Source organism: Chionomys nivalis, chromosome 1, assembly GCF_950005125.1.
Source record: "Chionomys nivalis chromosome 1, mChiNiv1.1, whole genome shotgun sequence".
Lineage (NCBI taxonomy): Eukaryota > Metazoa > Chordata > Mammalia > Rodentia > Cricetidae > Chionomys > Chionomys nivalis.
This window is the reverse complement of record NC_080086.1, coordinates 56,740,991-56,756,403: the sequence shown is the minus strand read 5'-3', so window position 1 is coordinate 56,756,403 and position 15,413 is coordinate 56,740,991. Positions and strand designations below refer to the sequence as shown.

At 46.0% G+C, this 15,413-nt stretch overlaps 1 protein-coding gene across 17 annotated transcripts in view; it reads right to left on the bottom strand.

Moving 5' to 3' along the window:
* Positions 1-13,322, bottom strand: part of Magi1 (membrane associated guanylate kinase, WW and PDZ domain containing 1) — a 618,948-nt gene extending 605,626 nt beyond the window's left edge. For all 17 annotated transcript variants that reach the window (XM_057790328.1, XM_057790346.1, XM_057790384.1 and 14 more), the window contains exon 1: positions 12,486-13,322. In XM_057790328.1, coding sequence (XP_057646311.1) covers positions 12,486-12,798 — 313 coding nt within the window. In that variant the 5' untranslated portion in view covers positions 12,799-13,322. The remainder of the gene's footprint in view (positions 1-12,485) is intronic.
* Between the last annotated feature and the right edge of the window lie 2,091 nt (positions 13,323-15,413).

Genomic DNA, 15,413 nt, shown 5'->3' with positions numbered 1-15,413 from the left:
CATATACACATTCGAAGGCTGTAACTTGATTCCCAACTACAAAGAAATATTCACATGAGCTCACAAAACTAATTCTAGACATTTGTTAAAAGAAAATAACCAAACATGTTCGCTAAAATATACATACATAGAAGGACATTCATCAAAACCATGTATAAAACATGGAACAAGTGAAAAGTATGTAAATGTTCATATTCAAAGCATGAAAACATACTATACAGTGACCGAAGCAGATCATGTAGCCACTATGATGTTTAAATAAATTTATATGTGTTTAAAAATTTTCTTAAGTCCACAGACACAGTAGGCCACACAGTTAACCCCAAAATGAAGAGGCAGAGACAGGCAGATTCCCAAGTTTGAGGTAGCATGAGCTACATACTAAGTTCTGGTTTGTCTGGGGTGTTTGTTTGTTTGTTTGTTTGTTTTAAAACCATGGTATTTTTATTAGGCACAAAGTTCCACAAAGTACTATTATACAATTTCTTTAGTAAGAAGAAAGTGTGTGTGTGTGTGTGTGTGTGTGTGTGTGTGTGTGTGTATGCATGGATAGATAGATTAAAATACAAAGTTAACACATACATTTCTCTGGGGTAGAATATTCGTCATGTGCATACATTTTCTTTCCACGCTAACATCTTTCTGTATTCTACATATTGTTTAAATGTGAAAAAATGAGACAAACAGATGACAGATTGATATAGACCAATGGGCGGATGTATGGGTGAGTGTATGTACAGATCAACTATATATAATAATCAATAGTTATATAAGATCACAATGGCATTTGAATTTTTAAAAAATTGATGTATATGCTTTTTATTAAAAAGACAAACTACACATGCTCCAACACCAAAGAAAGTTATTTTCACAACCTGAGCCTTGAATTCTTAACCAAGGCACACAGACCGAAGCAGGCTGATAGCTGGGGGAGGAAGTGAGCCCACTCCATCAGATGTAAATTCCAAGGCCTTGCCAAGAATCCAGGTGGTTAGATACCGGATCTATTTAAATCAGGCCTAAGTGGTGCCTCCCATGGCCACACCACATAAGCAACTGCTGCTTACATCTGGCCAGAATAAAGGCATGCTAAGACCTCCAGCACAATTAATTCAATATTTTCTCCACAGTTCAAAATGCTATAACAACTGGCAGACAACCATCTTAAATCATCACAGAAAAGTCAGACATATGGCTAAGTATATTTAATATGTTTTAAAAATAAAAAGTGGATTTCCTCGCCAACAAGATCTTAGGCAAGAATTTATGTAAAAATCATGTCTAGTTTTTAACCCTCCGAACATTTCAGCAGAGATTTCCTGAGTACCTACACAAAGCAAAGATTCTACAATACACAAAACAAGGATGCTTCGTACAAGAAACACATATGCAGCAAAGAAGACAGTCAGGCAGATTTACAGTTACAAGGCACAGGCATGAAAAAACAGTACCAAGGAGGAAGGAAGCCAACAGAATTAGTGACATAAATCATAAGGAGCAGGCGCCTATGGCAAATAAACAGAGATGCTTGAGGATATGTCTTAGCACATTCTGATTTCTGGCTGGCAAATTTGGGAGAATGCTTTTTTTTTTATTTCTAGAACTATCTTCAGGGAGATCACTAAGCATATCGTACTGTGTCTGGCACCTGTCTAAAACAGGTGTTTTCACGTTAATCCCCAACAGAAGGATATGAGGGCCCCAGACATTTGTATGTGAAAAATCAAGGTAGCCAGGTAGAACCAGCTTGATGTAAGCTTGAGCCTGGCTGTCAGGGACTAACTTGACCTCTCATGGCTAGGAGGAGAATAAGATCGTACACCCAAGCAAAATCTCTAACCCAAGACTCAGAAAAGTTCAAAGGCATTATCATTACAGTCTACCATTCCTAACTCAGACTCCCAGTCTCTCTAAGAAGAGATTCCTCAGAGCGGGCTTTCTCAACCTCAGTCTCAGTGATAGTTTTGATAAATTTCTTGTACATTGCAAGTTGTTTAGCAATTTTCCTAACCTCTATTTAGTAGGTGTCAATATCACCCGATCCTTAATAGACATGAACAAAAACATGTTTCTACACACTGGCAAATTTCCCCAAAGGACTAGGCAAAATTCTACCCAGTTAAGAACTACGACTTTAGGGGAACTCAACGTGCAGGGTTTCTACTTTTCCACTAAAAATTATCACAGTTGACTATGATTACTGACATTATCTCACGTAGTCCTCACGGTCACCATAGTAATTTGCTTATGTATTGCTGTGACAAAAAAAAGTGGCCAAGAGCAACTTGAAGAGAAAAGGGTTTACTTGGCTTATAGGTTAGCCCATCACCAAGAGAAGGCAAGGCATGAGCCTAGAAGTAGAAACAGGAGGAGAACTACAAGCTGGCTTGCTCAGCTACCTTTCTTATACATCTGTCTTCCCTGGGATAACTGCCAGGATGGGGCAGCCCTCCCCAATCAATCATTAATCAAGGAACTGCTCCACAGATAGGTCCACAAGCCAATCTGATGAAGACAATTTCTCAACTGACACTCCCTCTTCCTAGATATGGCTAGGTTTGTGTTAAGGTAACGAAAACTAACCATGGCAGCCACCCTATGGCATAGGTATTACTCACTTTGTCATCTGAGAGCTGACGTTCTGCCAGTTAACCAGGAAGAAGACAAGACTGGACTTGCATCCATGCAGACTGAATTCAAACCTACGTAACTAACCATTAAGCATCACTACCTCCCCAGACATTTTTTAGTATGGGAGCCCAGACATGGTAGCAGAAAAAGCAGAGAACCTTGGTGGTCACAATCTCAAGGATCACGGATGATGGCAATGGCCTACCCAACATACCAGTGAGCAACCTGCCATCGCTCCAAACTTTATCACAACCTGGGACCTCAGACCAGTCATCCATATGTATAGATGCAGACCTGCAACAAACACATGGGAAATCTACAGGCTTCCTTCCTACTTGTCTGAATCAATCCTGCAGAAAGAGCGCATGAACCATACAGAAAGGTGAAGGCTGTTTCTGGACTTGAAAAGCTCCCACAGAGAGCTATGTACCAAAATTTCCACTCCCCCGCCTCACCCACCCCAAAAAGATACTTCTTCTCCCTAAAGCATCTTCAAATGGGGAACAATAACAGAAGCCAACACTTTCTGAGCAATTGCTCTGTGCAGACCCAGAGCCATGTACCATTCTCAGACTCCATCTTATTCCTCCATCAGCCCTACACAGTAACTGTCTTTATTATCTCCATTTTCAGAGAGGCGATCATGGCTCACAGAGGTAAAACCCCGTGCCTCCTCACGCCCAGCTGCAACATTAGCCAGACTGGGTCTAAAATCGTAATTACAACACATCAATTAATTGCTATTTGTGGATTAGTCTACAATCAGATTGAGTCTAGTTAATACTGCATATAGCAATAATTTTTTAAACATGGCTTAACATCAGTATATAAGCAAGCACCTTTTTAATTGCACCATCATGCCACTGTCCATAAAGAGAGAGCTACAAACCTTGTTTCCCAACAAACTCAAAGATTAGTCTTACTGCAGAAAACATTAACGGTGCCTCTATTAAAAGCACACACAATCCACTCTGCTACACTAACAGTAGGCTTGATAGCTTAGCAATGAGAATATAATTGTCTTACATAACTCATTCTCCCAGCACTAGAGATAGTTACCGAAAAGGTACATAGGCCGAGCCAGAAGGAAGAACCTCACCAACCACAGGAGCGGTGAAAAGGCTCACAAACTTCCCTGATGTACTCAGCAAGGGGCTGTTGCCCTAAACCCAAAATTGCTCCCTCAGCAATGTGACTTTTGTAAACACCTGGTTGGCACCTCGCCTCCACCTACTTCCTAGGACCACCTCCCAGATAAGCCATACACATTGGACTAATCACTGGAGAGGCTGAGAAAGGAAGACTACCTTCAGTCTGAAGCAACTTTACTGGTCACATAGGCAAATTTGAGCAACAATGAAAGAATGTTCCAAGAAAATAAAACTTAAAAAACCTAATCTCAGATGTGCTGCTAGAAATTCAATTTAAGACACACAGGGCAGAAGACAGACTGAGGTCAATGACTTGGGTAGTCAATGAGTTCCTTGGGTAGTTCTAGTGGAATAAAGTCTCATTTTATAGATCAACCACCTGGTGACCCTAAGTACTGCCACCACAAAAATCCAGCATTCAATTAGCCTTAAAATCAAGAATCTCCTTCTAAGATGGAAAATGCAAGTTAAGTACAATTTTATCTTTGACCCCAAGAAGATTCTAGCATATTCCATTCTCCTATGCTTGGCGGGAGACAAAGGACTAAATGTATTTCCTATAAAAGCCCATAATCCCACGTCTAACTGAAGTGGGCCAGACGTGCTGTCTTCAATAATATTTCTGAAGCCCATCTAACTCTATTCAGCTCCAGTCAGAGAGTGATCATTAAGAGTCACACAAAACTTAATGCAGACCATCATGAATTATCCACATTTTCATAATCTGCAAAGAAAACTGAGCTCGAGAGCTACGTTCTCATTCTAAATTTGACAGTAAACAGCAAATATATGAACAAGTACTGCACAGAAAGCACCCTCGGTACCAGGGAAACAGCATCAGTGAGGAACCAAACAAACCCCGCTCTCTTGGAACTTATATTCTACAGGCAACATACTTAAGCGATCTGCTTATTCCAAGGTCAAACGAACACAAAAGGGAGGACAACAAAATGACAAGTGTCATGGACTTCGTTTGAAATCATGTGTCAGAGGAAACTGTTATATGCCCAAATCCGCGAAGTCCCCCAAAAGCCAACAAGAAGACCGAGTCCCGTATGTAAAAACAAAGAGCCTTTATTTTATGCAAGTTTGCAAATTCAGTCTCTCCGCATGTCCAACATATTGGAATAAACGGAGAGCCCCGAGCTCAGTTAGAGTTGGGTTTTATAGTAATAAATGTGGGGGTGAGGGGTTTCTGAGGTTCAGGACCCCTGATTGGCTAACATTTATCTAGGGGTGTCCTGGTGAGTGTGTGCTGGCAGGTGATCCTATCTACAGCAGTTGGAACGTTAGGCATTTCCTTTGGATGGTCTGTTCCTGGGTGGTGCTCAGGTAATCTTAGTTTATGGTCCTTCCTGCAACCAGGTACTGCTTCAGGGTAAACCACTGAGACTCAGGCCCCCATTAAACTGTGGATGGCTGATTCCTACTCTGGCAGGTAATAATGGTTGGAAGTAAAGAACTTCCTTTGGGTAATCCGTTCATATTTATCTTATCATGGCTGGCTCTTCAGAAACCTCACTGAGAGGGTGACATCTAAGAAAGGCTTAAAGTTCATGAAGAAGCCAGTCTGACAGATGTGTAGGTGACGACCTGCATACTGGGCAGGGATGGAGAAGCGATGTCAAGGGCCAGATCACACAAGCCTTGGAAGTTTCTCTATGAACCTTACCTTCGCCTCTGTGGTGGGGACTACAGGTGTGAGCATCAGTCATGGACTGCTCTGCTATTTAATTGCTGAACTAGAAAGGTACATGATTACTATTTTAATCATAAGAAACATTATTTAAATACATTTTCTAATTGTATTTCATGCCTACAGAAAAGTGAGACTCAGAACACAGAAGAGCTTTTCTAAGAGACCCAGACTACAAAGCAGAAGTCAACAGACAGAGCCAACCTTGACATCCATGGGCTTCAGCTGGGGAACCAATGAAAAGAAACCACAAGAAACAATACACGATGCAGACACCCATGGAGTGCAGCACGGCAAAACTCCGGGGCCCATAAGAGACTTGGCAAGGTTATCGTGCATATATACGAGAGGGCTACAGACAGGCAAAGATTCGCTAACCTACTTTTTAAGACATGAATGTCAGCCCTTAACAAATCTGACAGCCTTTATTCTTAGTGTATACAAAATTCAGCATATCCTGTTACACATATATACACACTCAAGGAAAGAACCACTAACATCACAGGGTGATGTTGTGCATTAAATAACCACTGTTTATAGAGCAACATCCTTCATGTAAACCCCTGTGGTAAGGAGATGTCAGAATGTTTTCTCTTATAAACCACTTAATTCCCCTTGGTGGATATCATCAATTCTGCTATCCGAGACGAGCGGGATACTGAATGCCGACAAATGCAAAGAGCCAACTGTATGCCACTGCCTCATAAGGTCAAGTTAATCTATTTTAAATGACACAGCCAATGCCAAAGGGTGGTCACAAGCAACAACACACGGCTTGGGCTGCCTGTCCTTGCACTGTTTCCTTCCTATAAAAGCCATGAAGTATTCCTCAAAATAAACCAAAAAATACGCCTCTGAGAAGGGTCTTTTGGCACCAAGAACAAAAATAGACTGATTTTTGAAAGTTTAAGTTAAAAAAATATATATAAACACAGAGTATAATTTAAGAGTGAGAGAAAGGACTGAAGCTGTTTTTGTAGCAAAGAGTCTATTTGCTGTTGGTGAAGATAAATAAATAGATACTGTTCACAGAGACAAAGCCTCAATAAAACAGAGGTAAAACATCACTCTCAGACATTGGCTCAGAGCAGAGCCCAAATGACCTGAGCAGGGAACCTCTGCCTGCTGAGCATCTGAATTTTAAATCTAAAGACTGTTTAAACTTCAGTTACTAGAATCAACAAGCAGAAATACTTCAATATAACTCATTAGGCTTTGACAGCCGTTATTGCCCAGAATAAACTAACAGATACTGGGAGTCAGCTAACTGGAAGAAGTGGTGATAGGAAAATGAATGCAGTAGGATTCTAACTAAGAAAGGATGGAAAGAGACAGAGAGAAAAAAGGCAGACGCCACAGTTGGCCTAGCTGCACACTTATCTGAGACCATCATTGGGGCAGACACCCTTTAATCCCAGCACTCAGGAGGCTGAGGTAGGCAAACCTCTGTGAGTTCAAGGGCAGCCTGGTCTACACAGAGTTCCAGGTTAGCCAAGGCCACACAGTGAGACACTGTCTCAGGAAACAACTCTTGGCAAGAAGAAACCATGGAAAATGTCCTCTTAGGCAGAACACATTTCAGTGAGCATCTTTTTAGTGAATGCCGGGCAGTGTTTTAGGCACTGGGACTGAGGTGAGTAGAGATGAGCTTCTTGTTTTCACAGGCGAGAAGGACACCAAAAAAGCCAGGGCTTGTAAACCGGTGACAACACGGCAGGAAAAGGGGCGCCCTTGACTCAGGGTTACCATCCATGCTTACAGTGGTGTCTGACAACAGCTCAGACTGGACTAAGAAAGCCAACGCCACGCGCCTCTTCCCAGTTCCAGTTCTGCTACAAGCCAAGGTCTCCCGACTAGCACCAAGATCTGAGGAAGAGGGTTAGCAAGACAGCTCAGCAGGGAAAGGTGCTTGCTGCTAAGGCTGATGACCTAAGCTTGATCTCCAGAACTCACACAGTGGAAGCAGCAAACTCCCTCCCTTGAGTTATCCTCTAGCTCTACAAGTGTACCATGGCACACTTGTGCACGCATTACACACACACACACACCACACACACACACAGCGGACACCAGGAGGAGGACAAGAGGAATGAACAAGCCAATGAGAGACTCTTTGAAGATTCAGTAGCAATAAAAATCAAGGGGCATGAGAGATCCAGGGCTGCCTTTGCGGAACCTATTTCAGTCAGGGGGGCTGTAACTTCCAGCGCTCCAACACTCTAGCCTCTGCAGACGCCCGCAATCACATGTACGTGCCCACACACGGACAAACAGGCTTAATTAAACTTTAAAAAGGAGGGAAAAGCCAAGCACAGCTTTGCACACATGTAATCCCAGCACACAGAAGGTGAGGGCAGAAGACTTCCATACAGCCCGGGCTACACCGTGAGTTTAACAGCAACAGAGCGACATAGTGAGACACGGACTGAAGACAACATGGGAAGTCAGGTAATGTATGGTTCTGTGGGTGAAGAGATTCACTGCACACCCTGGACCCTTGAGCTCAATTCCAGAGAAAACAAAAAGGTAAAGAGAGAACCAGACTATACAAAGTTATCCTCTGCCCATACGTAGCATAGGTAGGCTGTGGCATAAACATGTCTCCACACACATCCCACAAACACACACACAAAATACATAAATAAACAAAATAAAATTTTAAAAAGGAAAGAGAAAAAGGAATCTTAAAAAGGGGTTGATTAGAAACAATCTGAGAGAAAGGATGCAGATCAGGCATTGACAGCAAAGGAAAAAAAACCAAGAAAGACACGCAGTGCGTTTTGAAATGAAGGGAAAATGGTCACAGAATTATTTTAAGTGTGCTGTTCATATATTCCGATTCACCAACACAAGCACATAACACCAAAACAAACACAAAGGAATAAAGCCTGCACCCAGAACATGTTCAGCTCTATGCGGCACAACCCCCTCACCCTGTGGTGAGAAAGGTTTGTGCCAATGTTTGAATTTAAATTGTGTCTTATTTATTCTCTTACTTGCCTTAAGAAGAGAGTGGAAGGACAATTTCAGTTCCTGAGTAATTTGTAAAACCACAAATTCATCCACAAAAATATGAAAAAGCGTGACCTATAATATACTCTTTGAGAAACTGCAATCAGACCATTTTAAACCTCGAGTCTGAGTCATATGTGGCCCAGAGTTTCATGAGTGCGGTGGCTCTGAAGGGAGGCAGTGGATCCTAGGGGAGGCAGTGGATCCTAGGGAGGCAGTAGATCCTAGGGAGGCAGTGGATCCTAAGGAGGCAGTGGATCCTAGGGGAGGCGGTGGATCTGAGGGGAGGCAGTGGATCCAAGGGGAGGCAGTGGATCTGAAGGGAGACAGCGGATCCGAGGGGAGATAGCGGATCCTAGGGGAGACAGTGGATCCTAGGGGAGGCAGTGGATCCTAGGGGAGGCAGTGGATCCTAGGGGAGGCAGTGGATCTGAGGAAAAGCAGCGGATCCAAAGGGAGGCATACCCACTTACACCTGGCACTGAGAAATTTTTTTAAATCCACAGAGGGTGACTTTGCAATACCTGCCAGACCTTGTTCTGGAACAGAAGGTCACCACCACCTGCCTGTCTTCCCCATTTCAGGCCTAGGCCAATAATTCAGAAAACTCCCTTGGGGACTCCCATGCCCAAAGTTTCCGACTCAGAAGCACCTTGGGAGGCAAAATTTCCATTCCTGATTGCTTAGATATGCTGGTTGGGGAACTCCAATTTCAGACCCAGAATCCCAGGCTCTGGGATGGCACTGGGCAATGCTCCCCTCTACCTCTGCTATGTCAGCAGGGCTCTTAGCAAAGCTATCCAACCTCTCTAAACCCACGTTTCCAAGATCTGAGTCAAGTTCAGAGGATTAATGAAGAGAATGCCCACGAAGAGCTAGGCTGACCGGCCTGACAAATTCTGTCTTGTTTTACTCTGGTGCTAAGGTGTGAACCCAGGACTCACGTGCACTAAACACACACTGGCCTGGCAAATTCCAATGTGAGAACTTAATAAAAAACTAGCTACCTCCTTTCAACATTTCTGTAATCACTTTCTTTCCCTAAAACACTAGAATGATTAAAATTCAACACGGACAAAATTAAAGACTGGTAAACATAGAAAATAACCAAAATATTCATAGCAGCTTTGTTTGGAACAGTCAAATGTGCACTAGAAACAAAAACAAAATGCACACTAGCAAATACTATGCAGCAATATAAAGGGAACCACAGAAGGAAGTACACAGCATGAGATCTCCAAAACCTCCTGGATGAGAAAGACACCGCAGTATATAATCAGTAGTGAGCAATCTGAATACAAACCTTATGTAAGAGGAACCAGCACTTTGCTGCGAGTAGATTAACTGGGAAGAAGTGTGAGGGGAATGTCCAGGTAATGGAAATAGTCTCTATCTTCATTTAAATGATGGGAACATAAGAGGGTACATGTGTCAATCACGTGCCAAAAAATATATATATATAGATGTCTGTATATATCAGTTTAAAAGTTTATTTGGGTTCTTTTTAAAGATCTAAATTCTGTTATAGGTGAATAATATGCACACAAATCTAACTAACGTATGTACATTTACAATATTTTTAGGCATTTTATGACCAATAACTGCCCTCTACACTGAAAATGACGAAACTCCAGCCTAGTAGGTCCATTTAGTCTGGTTCACCATCCACTCCTAGTCCATATGCTACCATTTGCTATAGACTATTTTGGTTCACAAGTCTCTCCAGAGAACAGCCATGCAACAGAAAGAGTACAATCTTCTCACACAAGACTGTGACATTTCCACACAGACAAGTAGTACCCAGAGTGACTGTGTCCCTGCAAGGAGCTAACTGGAAAGGGAAACTCCATAAAAATATCATTTCTTCCCATAGACCACCTTAATCTACCTGGTACAATAAGGCACAGTAACAAAGAAAGTCAGGCATAAATATGTCCTATAACTTAAATCACTTTGGAAACATGAAAAGGAAGACTGTTTCCTAGGGCCTTCTTCATTGTAATATCAACATTGGAAAAGTAACTGTGCCCATGTAATTATCACATGCAACAGTATTCATAATGCAGTGGATTCCCAGCCAGTCCGAGCCCATTACAAGCACGTTCAGAAGCACAAACCCACTCTCTCCCTTGTGAACACTTCTGTTGGCAAAAGATAGTCCTAAGGGAAGGAGCTGACACTTGGAGGCACTACAGTAACTGTCAAATCCACAGGCATCTTTCCCCAGCCACACTGAAGCAGACAGACAGACAGAGAGAATCTTTGCTAAACAGTGGAAGAACTCAGTTTCGGGCAGTTTTTTGCCCACAAGTCTTAGGACACATTAATCACCCCAGAGTCCCTACTGGATGAGAAATCTTTCTGCTAAGTGGCCCTGAACTCAAACCTAATGGTGCTCCCAATAAATGTCTGACATAGTATTTTCTCAACGGCTCTACCAAGTCATAATCACTGGCATTAAATTCCTAGCTGGGATAGCTAAATGAATGCTCAAATTCCACACTATGACAACAATGATAGCTCGCTTCTACCGAGCACTCACGGTGAACCAACACTATTCTGCACACTTTCTGTTACGACTTTTATGAGAAACTCATAAGGACGTATTTGTCAGGCAAGGCCAAATAGCAAGACCAGCCCCTGGCTCCCAACATGACTGATAGGCCCAGCTACTAGGCTACCCACACACATACTGCAGCCCTGCTCAGGTCATCTGAAAGAGGCCTGCTGCTGAGAGGAATGGCTCAGCCCAGCCTTTCCTTTGACACATTTCCTTCAGCTGCTGCCATCCTGACAGGAACATATGGCAACTTTTCAGCACATTCAACTCTGCCACCTCCTCTGGTGCCTTCATCTGGGAGAACCTGCGTCACTGCACTTGGGTGCAGGAGGGATCCCTTTAAGCACTGCAGTCATTCTCCGATGGCCAAACAGAGAATCAGCCCGCCGCTCAGACCAAACTGAGAATGACTACCGTACCCCTGCCAGGAGGCATCAAAAGCATCTTGAAGAAATCCATTTCAACCCTACAGACTTCTGGGGGAAGAATTTGCGTTCCCCTACCCCAAAACTCAATCCCTAGAAGTCATCCCCAAAAGTCCCTCCTTCTCCTTGCTTAACAGAAAAGGCTCATAAACTTTTAGTAGTCCTGTGACCTTGGGCAAATCACTAACTGAAGGTCAGTGCCGGCTTACTAATTATAATATAGGACTTACAAAACAAGTCGATCGTATAGCACTGTTGTGAATCAGAATGAGATAATGCAATTAAACCACTTTCCAGAGAGGCTCTCACAAAGTACGCTAACAATGAATTGTCACTATCAACAATCATCTTCAATAAGGACGAGGGTGCAGGAGGAGGAGGAGGAGGCGGCAGGGTAAACTTGGACTAGATTCGCGCCAAGAGCTAAACACCCCTTCCCCCACTGTATGTCTCCACAAGGAGGAGACACAGACGTCACCCCGTTGTGGGGTGAATGCTGCCTCCGCAGACGGCCGGATTAGGAATCTCCAGGGGGTCATAACCGAGCCCACCTGAAGGGGTGGCAGGGTGAAGACAATTTTGTGATGCAAGGGGTCCAAGCAATCACAAACAGACCCTTTTCCACGACCAGTTCTGGGAACGTAAACAGTGCCAAGAGAAAATGCTACCAGCTCCGTGAGCTTAAGCATCTCATAAGGGACTGGGGGAAGCGTCCACCTTTGCCCTGCCTCAGTCTCCCAGATGCCTCAATGAGCAGATGAGGCTGCGCAGCATTAACTAGGCAGCTGCGCTGAGAAGTTGGCCAAGCCGACCTGGGAAGCATCTCCGCTTTCCAGCCTAGCCCCAGCCCCTGCCCGCCACGCAGGTGGGCGCGGAGCCCACAGTCTCACAACTTTGCGTGTCTCTGGCCGGGGCCTCAACTTTGGCTCTCGGCACTCAGTGCAAACGGCGCCCCCTCCGACCGCCCCTCTTTTCTTGGGCGCCCCCCTCAAAGGCACGCCCCGTCTTACCTTGTCTGACGGCTCTGAAGGTGACGGCCTCCTTGCAACTGTCGATGACTCCCAGAACGTCATAGCGGGGCAAGCCGGACACCCGGACCCCCTGCACCTCCAACAGCAGTTCACCTTCGGCCAGCTTCGGGCCCTCGCCGCAGCCAGGGAGCCCCGCCACCTCGCCTGCCGCCACCGCCCCCACGTACAGAAACTCCCCGTGCTCCGCGCCCCCCAGCACCGTCACTCCCAGCTCGCCCTGGGGTCCCCGCTTCACGATGCACTCGTGAACGCGGCCAGTCCAGTGGTTCTTCTTCTGGATCACTTTCGACATGATGAGTTTACAGCCTCTCCTCAAAAGGAAAAATAATAAAATAAAAACTGCTAAAACGAGAGACAGGTGCCCCCACAGCACGAGCCCCCGGCGCGGCGGGCTCACGGGACAAGCATCTCTCCGAGCGCGGGAGCGAGCCACTCGATCCTCCTCGCCCGACTCACTCGCGTTCTCAAGCCATCATAAAACAAACTTTCCGGGCTCCGCCGAGAGCCCTGCACGGGCGCCCGCGAGCTTTGTTTGCATTCCGGTGCCTCCGGGTCCGCGTTCCGGCGCCGATCGCGCTCCCGGGACCAGAGTCCACTCCGGCGCCGCCCGGGCCCGCTCTCCGCTCGGCGGCTTTCTCCACACGCGCCGCGCCTGCTCCGCGCCGGCCGGCCGCTCCTCAGCGCGAGGGAAGCCCTCTCCAAGCTAGTTGCCGGGAGCCCTGGAGACGCGGCGGCGCGGGGCGGGGGTGAGGGGACGCGAGGGAAGTGGCCGCGGCCCCTTTAAGCAGATACAAAGGCTCGGCTTGTTTTGTTACAGTTCATTCTACTCCGCTCGGCGGAGCGCGGCGGCCGGCTGGAGAGGAGACGCGCGCGCATGCGCTCGGTGGCCGCCCGCGGGCAGGCCCGCCCCACTCCTCCTCCTGGAAGGGAGAGATTCCAACGCGCCTCCCGCGGGGTCCTAAGGCCGACCCTCCATTGACGCCAATTTGCTCCTCTCCCTGCACCCCTGGAATTCCTCCTCTCCCTGTGTCGTCCGCCCAGACAGACCCGTTTGGGGAACACGTGTGCGTGCCCCACTCCAGCTGTCTAACTTTTGGAACACAGAGAATCCGGCTTTGGTGATTGCAAATCGTTTCAAACAGGTGGGGGCTGGGAGACCGACTCAGTGCCGTGCTCACTCTCGTGCTTGCCAGTTCCCTTGTCGCCCTCGGCCGGTGCCTGGCCACGCCACCGCTCACGCGGCTCCTCTGTCTCCCGCCACATTCCTGCGCCTGCTCCCCGCCCAGGGGTTCAAGTCCACAAGCGGAACCTGGCTCTTGTCTCTGTGACCCTAACGACCCAAACCAGCAAGTCCCACACACCCTCTCCGCGTCTCTGTCTGTGCCCATCAAACGAACCCACACGTGCGTTCCCACCCTTAAACTTTGGGGCCAACTTTTTAGGACGAGGAGAAAACTGCCCCCGAGCGAGAAAAGCCAAAGGCTAGCGTGGCCTTCAGCCCAAGAGATCTCACTAGCCTCTCATTGTCTTTCCAGCAAAGGGGCAGCGGCCAGCCCTCTTTGGCTTCTGGGGAAGCCGAGAAACCGAAAGACTGCTTTCGGGACTAAAGATCACCGCAGGGTGCGAGTCCTGCACACGCATAAGCGGGGGCCACCTCCTAATTCGGCGCCCTGAGGCGGGATGCAGTGAACTGGGCGCTGGCGAGGTTGGGACCGCCTCCATCGCCAAGAGGCCGGCTTAGTAGTGGCCCAAGCAGTTTCTTCTACCTTTTAGTGATTTCCGAAAAGTTCCTCTTTGGTCACAGAGTTGAGAATCTACTAGATCAAGGGAGTTGCGTTGGAGCCACTAAGGAGGTGAAAATGCCTCTGTGGTGGGTTGGGAGAAGTCTGAAGTTCGGAGTCCTCAGGCATCGCTGGAGTGACAGTCAGTAAACGGACCACTCAGAGCTTTCACTTGCCAATGCTGGAGGAATACAGCAAACCCCCCACAGTTGTTAGGAATAATACATACGCACTGGAAACTTGCAAAGTAAATAATTGTATGGCGGCATATAAAACTTCAGTCTGAGAATTAGAGGTGGGGGATCACAGTCCTTACTGCTTGGAGTTAGAGGGTGGAGATAATCCGTCTCTCTAGAACTTTCAAGATACACGCATATATTTAAGCTCTTAAAGCCTTGTTTCTAGAGTGCTATTCTAAGCTAATGAAAATAAAAGTCTGCTTTTTCACATCTATAATCCCGGCACTTGGGAGGCTGATGCATGGGGATCAAGAATTCAAGGCAAGCCTTAGCTATATATCAAATTCTAGGATAGCCTGGACTCCAAGACCCTGTCTTAAAAAGGTAGGGGGAGGTGGGGGAGGTGAAAAAGTCAATACTCCCCTGATTATCTGGGAAAATTAGAGGAATTTCATGTCCTGCCCTAGGGGATTTTGTGTTTTGTTTTTTGTTTGTTTTTAAGTGGTGATGGTGTTTGGGGGCTCATTTGGGCTTGTTTTTGTTGTTGTTTTGGTGTTTTTGGTGTTTTGGTGTTATTGTTGTTTTAACTCTTTCGGCGCTGACAATGTCAAATGAACAATCCCTCAAACCTAACTCCCTAGCCCTAGCAGAGATCTAGCATCAGAACCTCTAAGATGTTCTAACTGGCTTTTTGTGGCTGTGATAAAATGCTATTCCAAATCAAAGTGGTTGGAAAGGGTCTATTTAAAGTTAAGACTTACAACCCATCATCAAGAGAAGCCAGGCAGAAACCTAAGCATAGACCATGGAGGAATGCTGCCTGATGACTGCCCATTCTTCTACAGCCCAGACCCACCTGCCCAAGGATGTCATCCCACACCTTGGCCTGGACCCTCCTATATCAGTTAGCAATCAAGAAAATCCTCCACAGACATGTCCATGGGCCA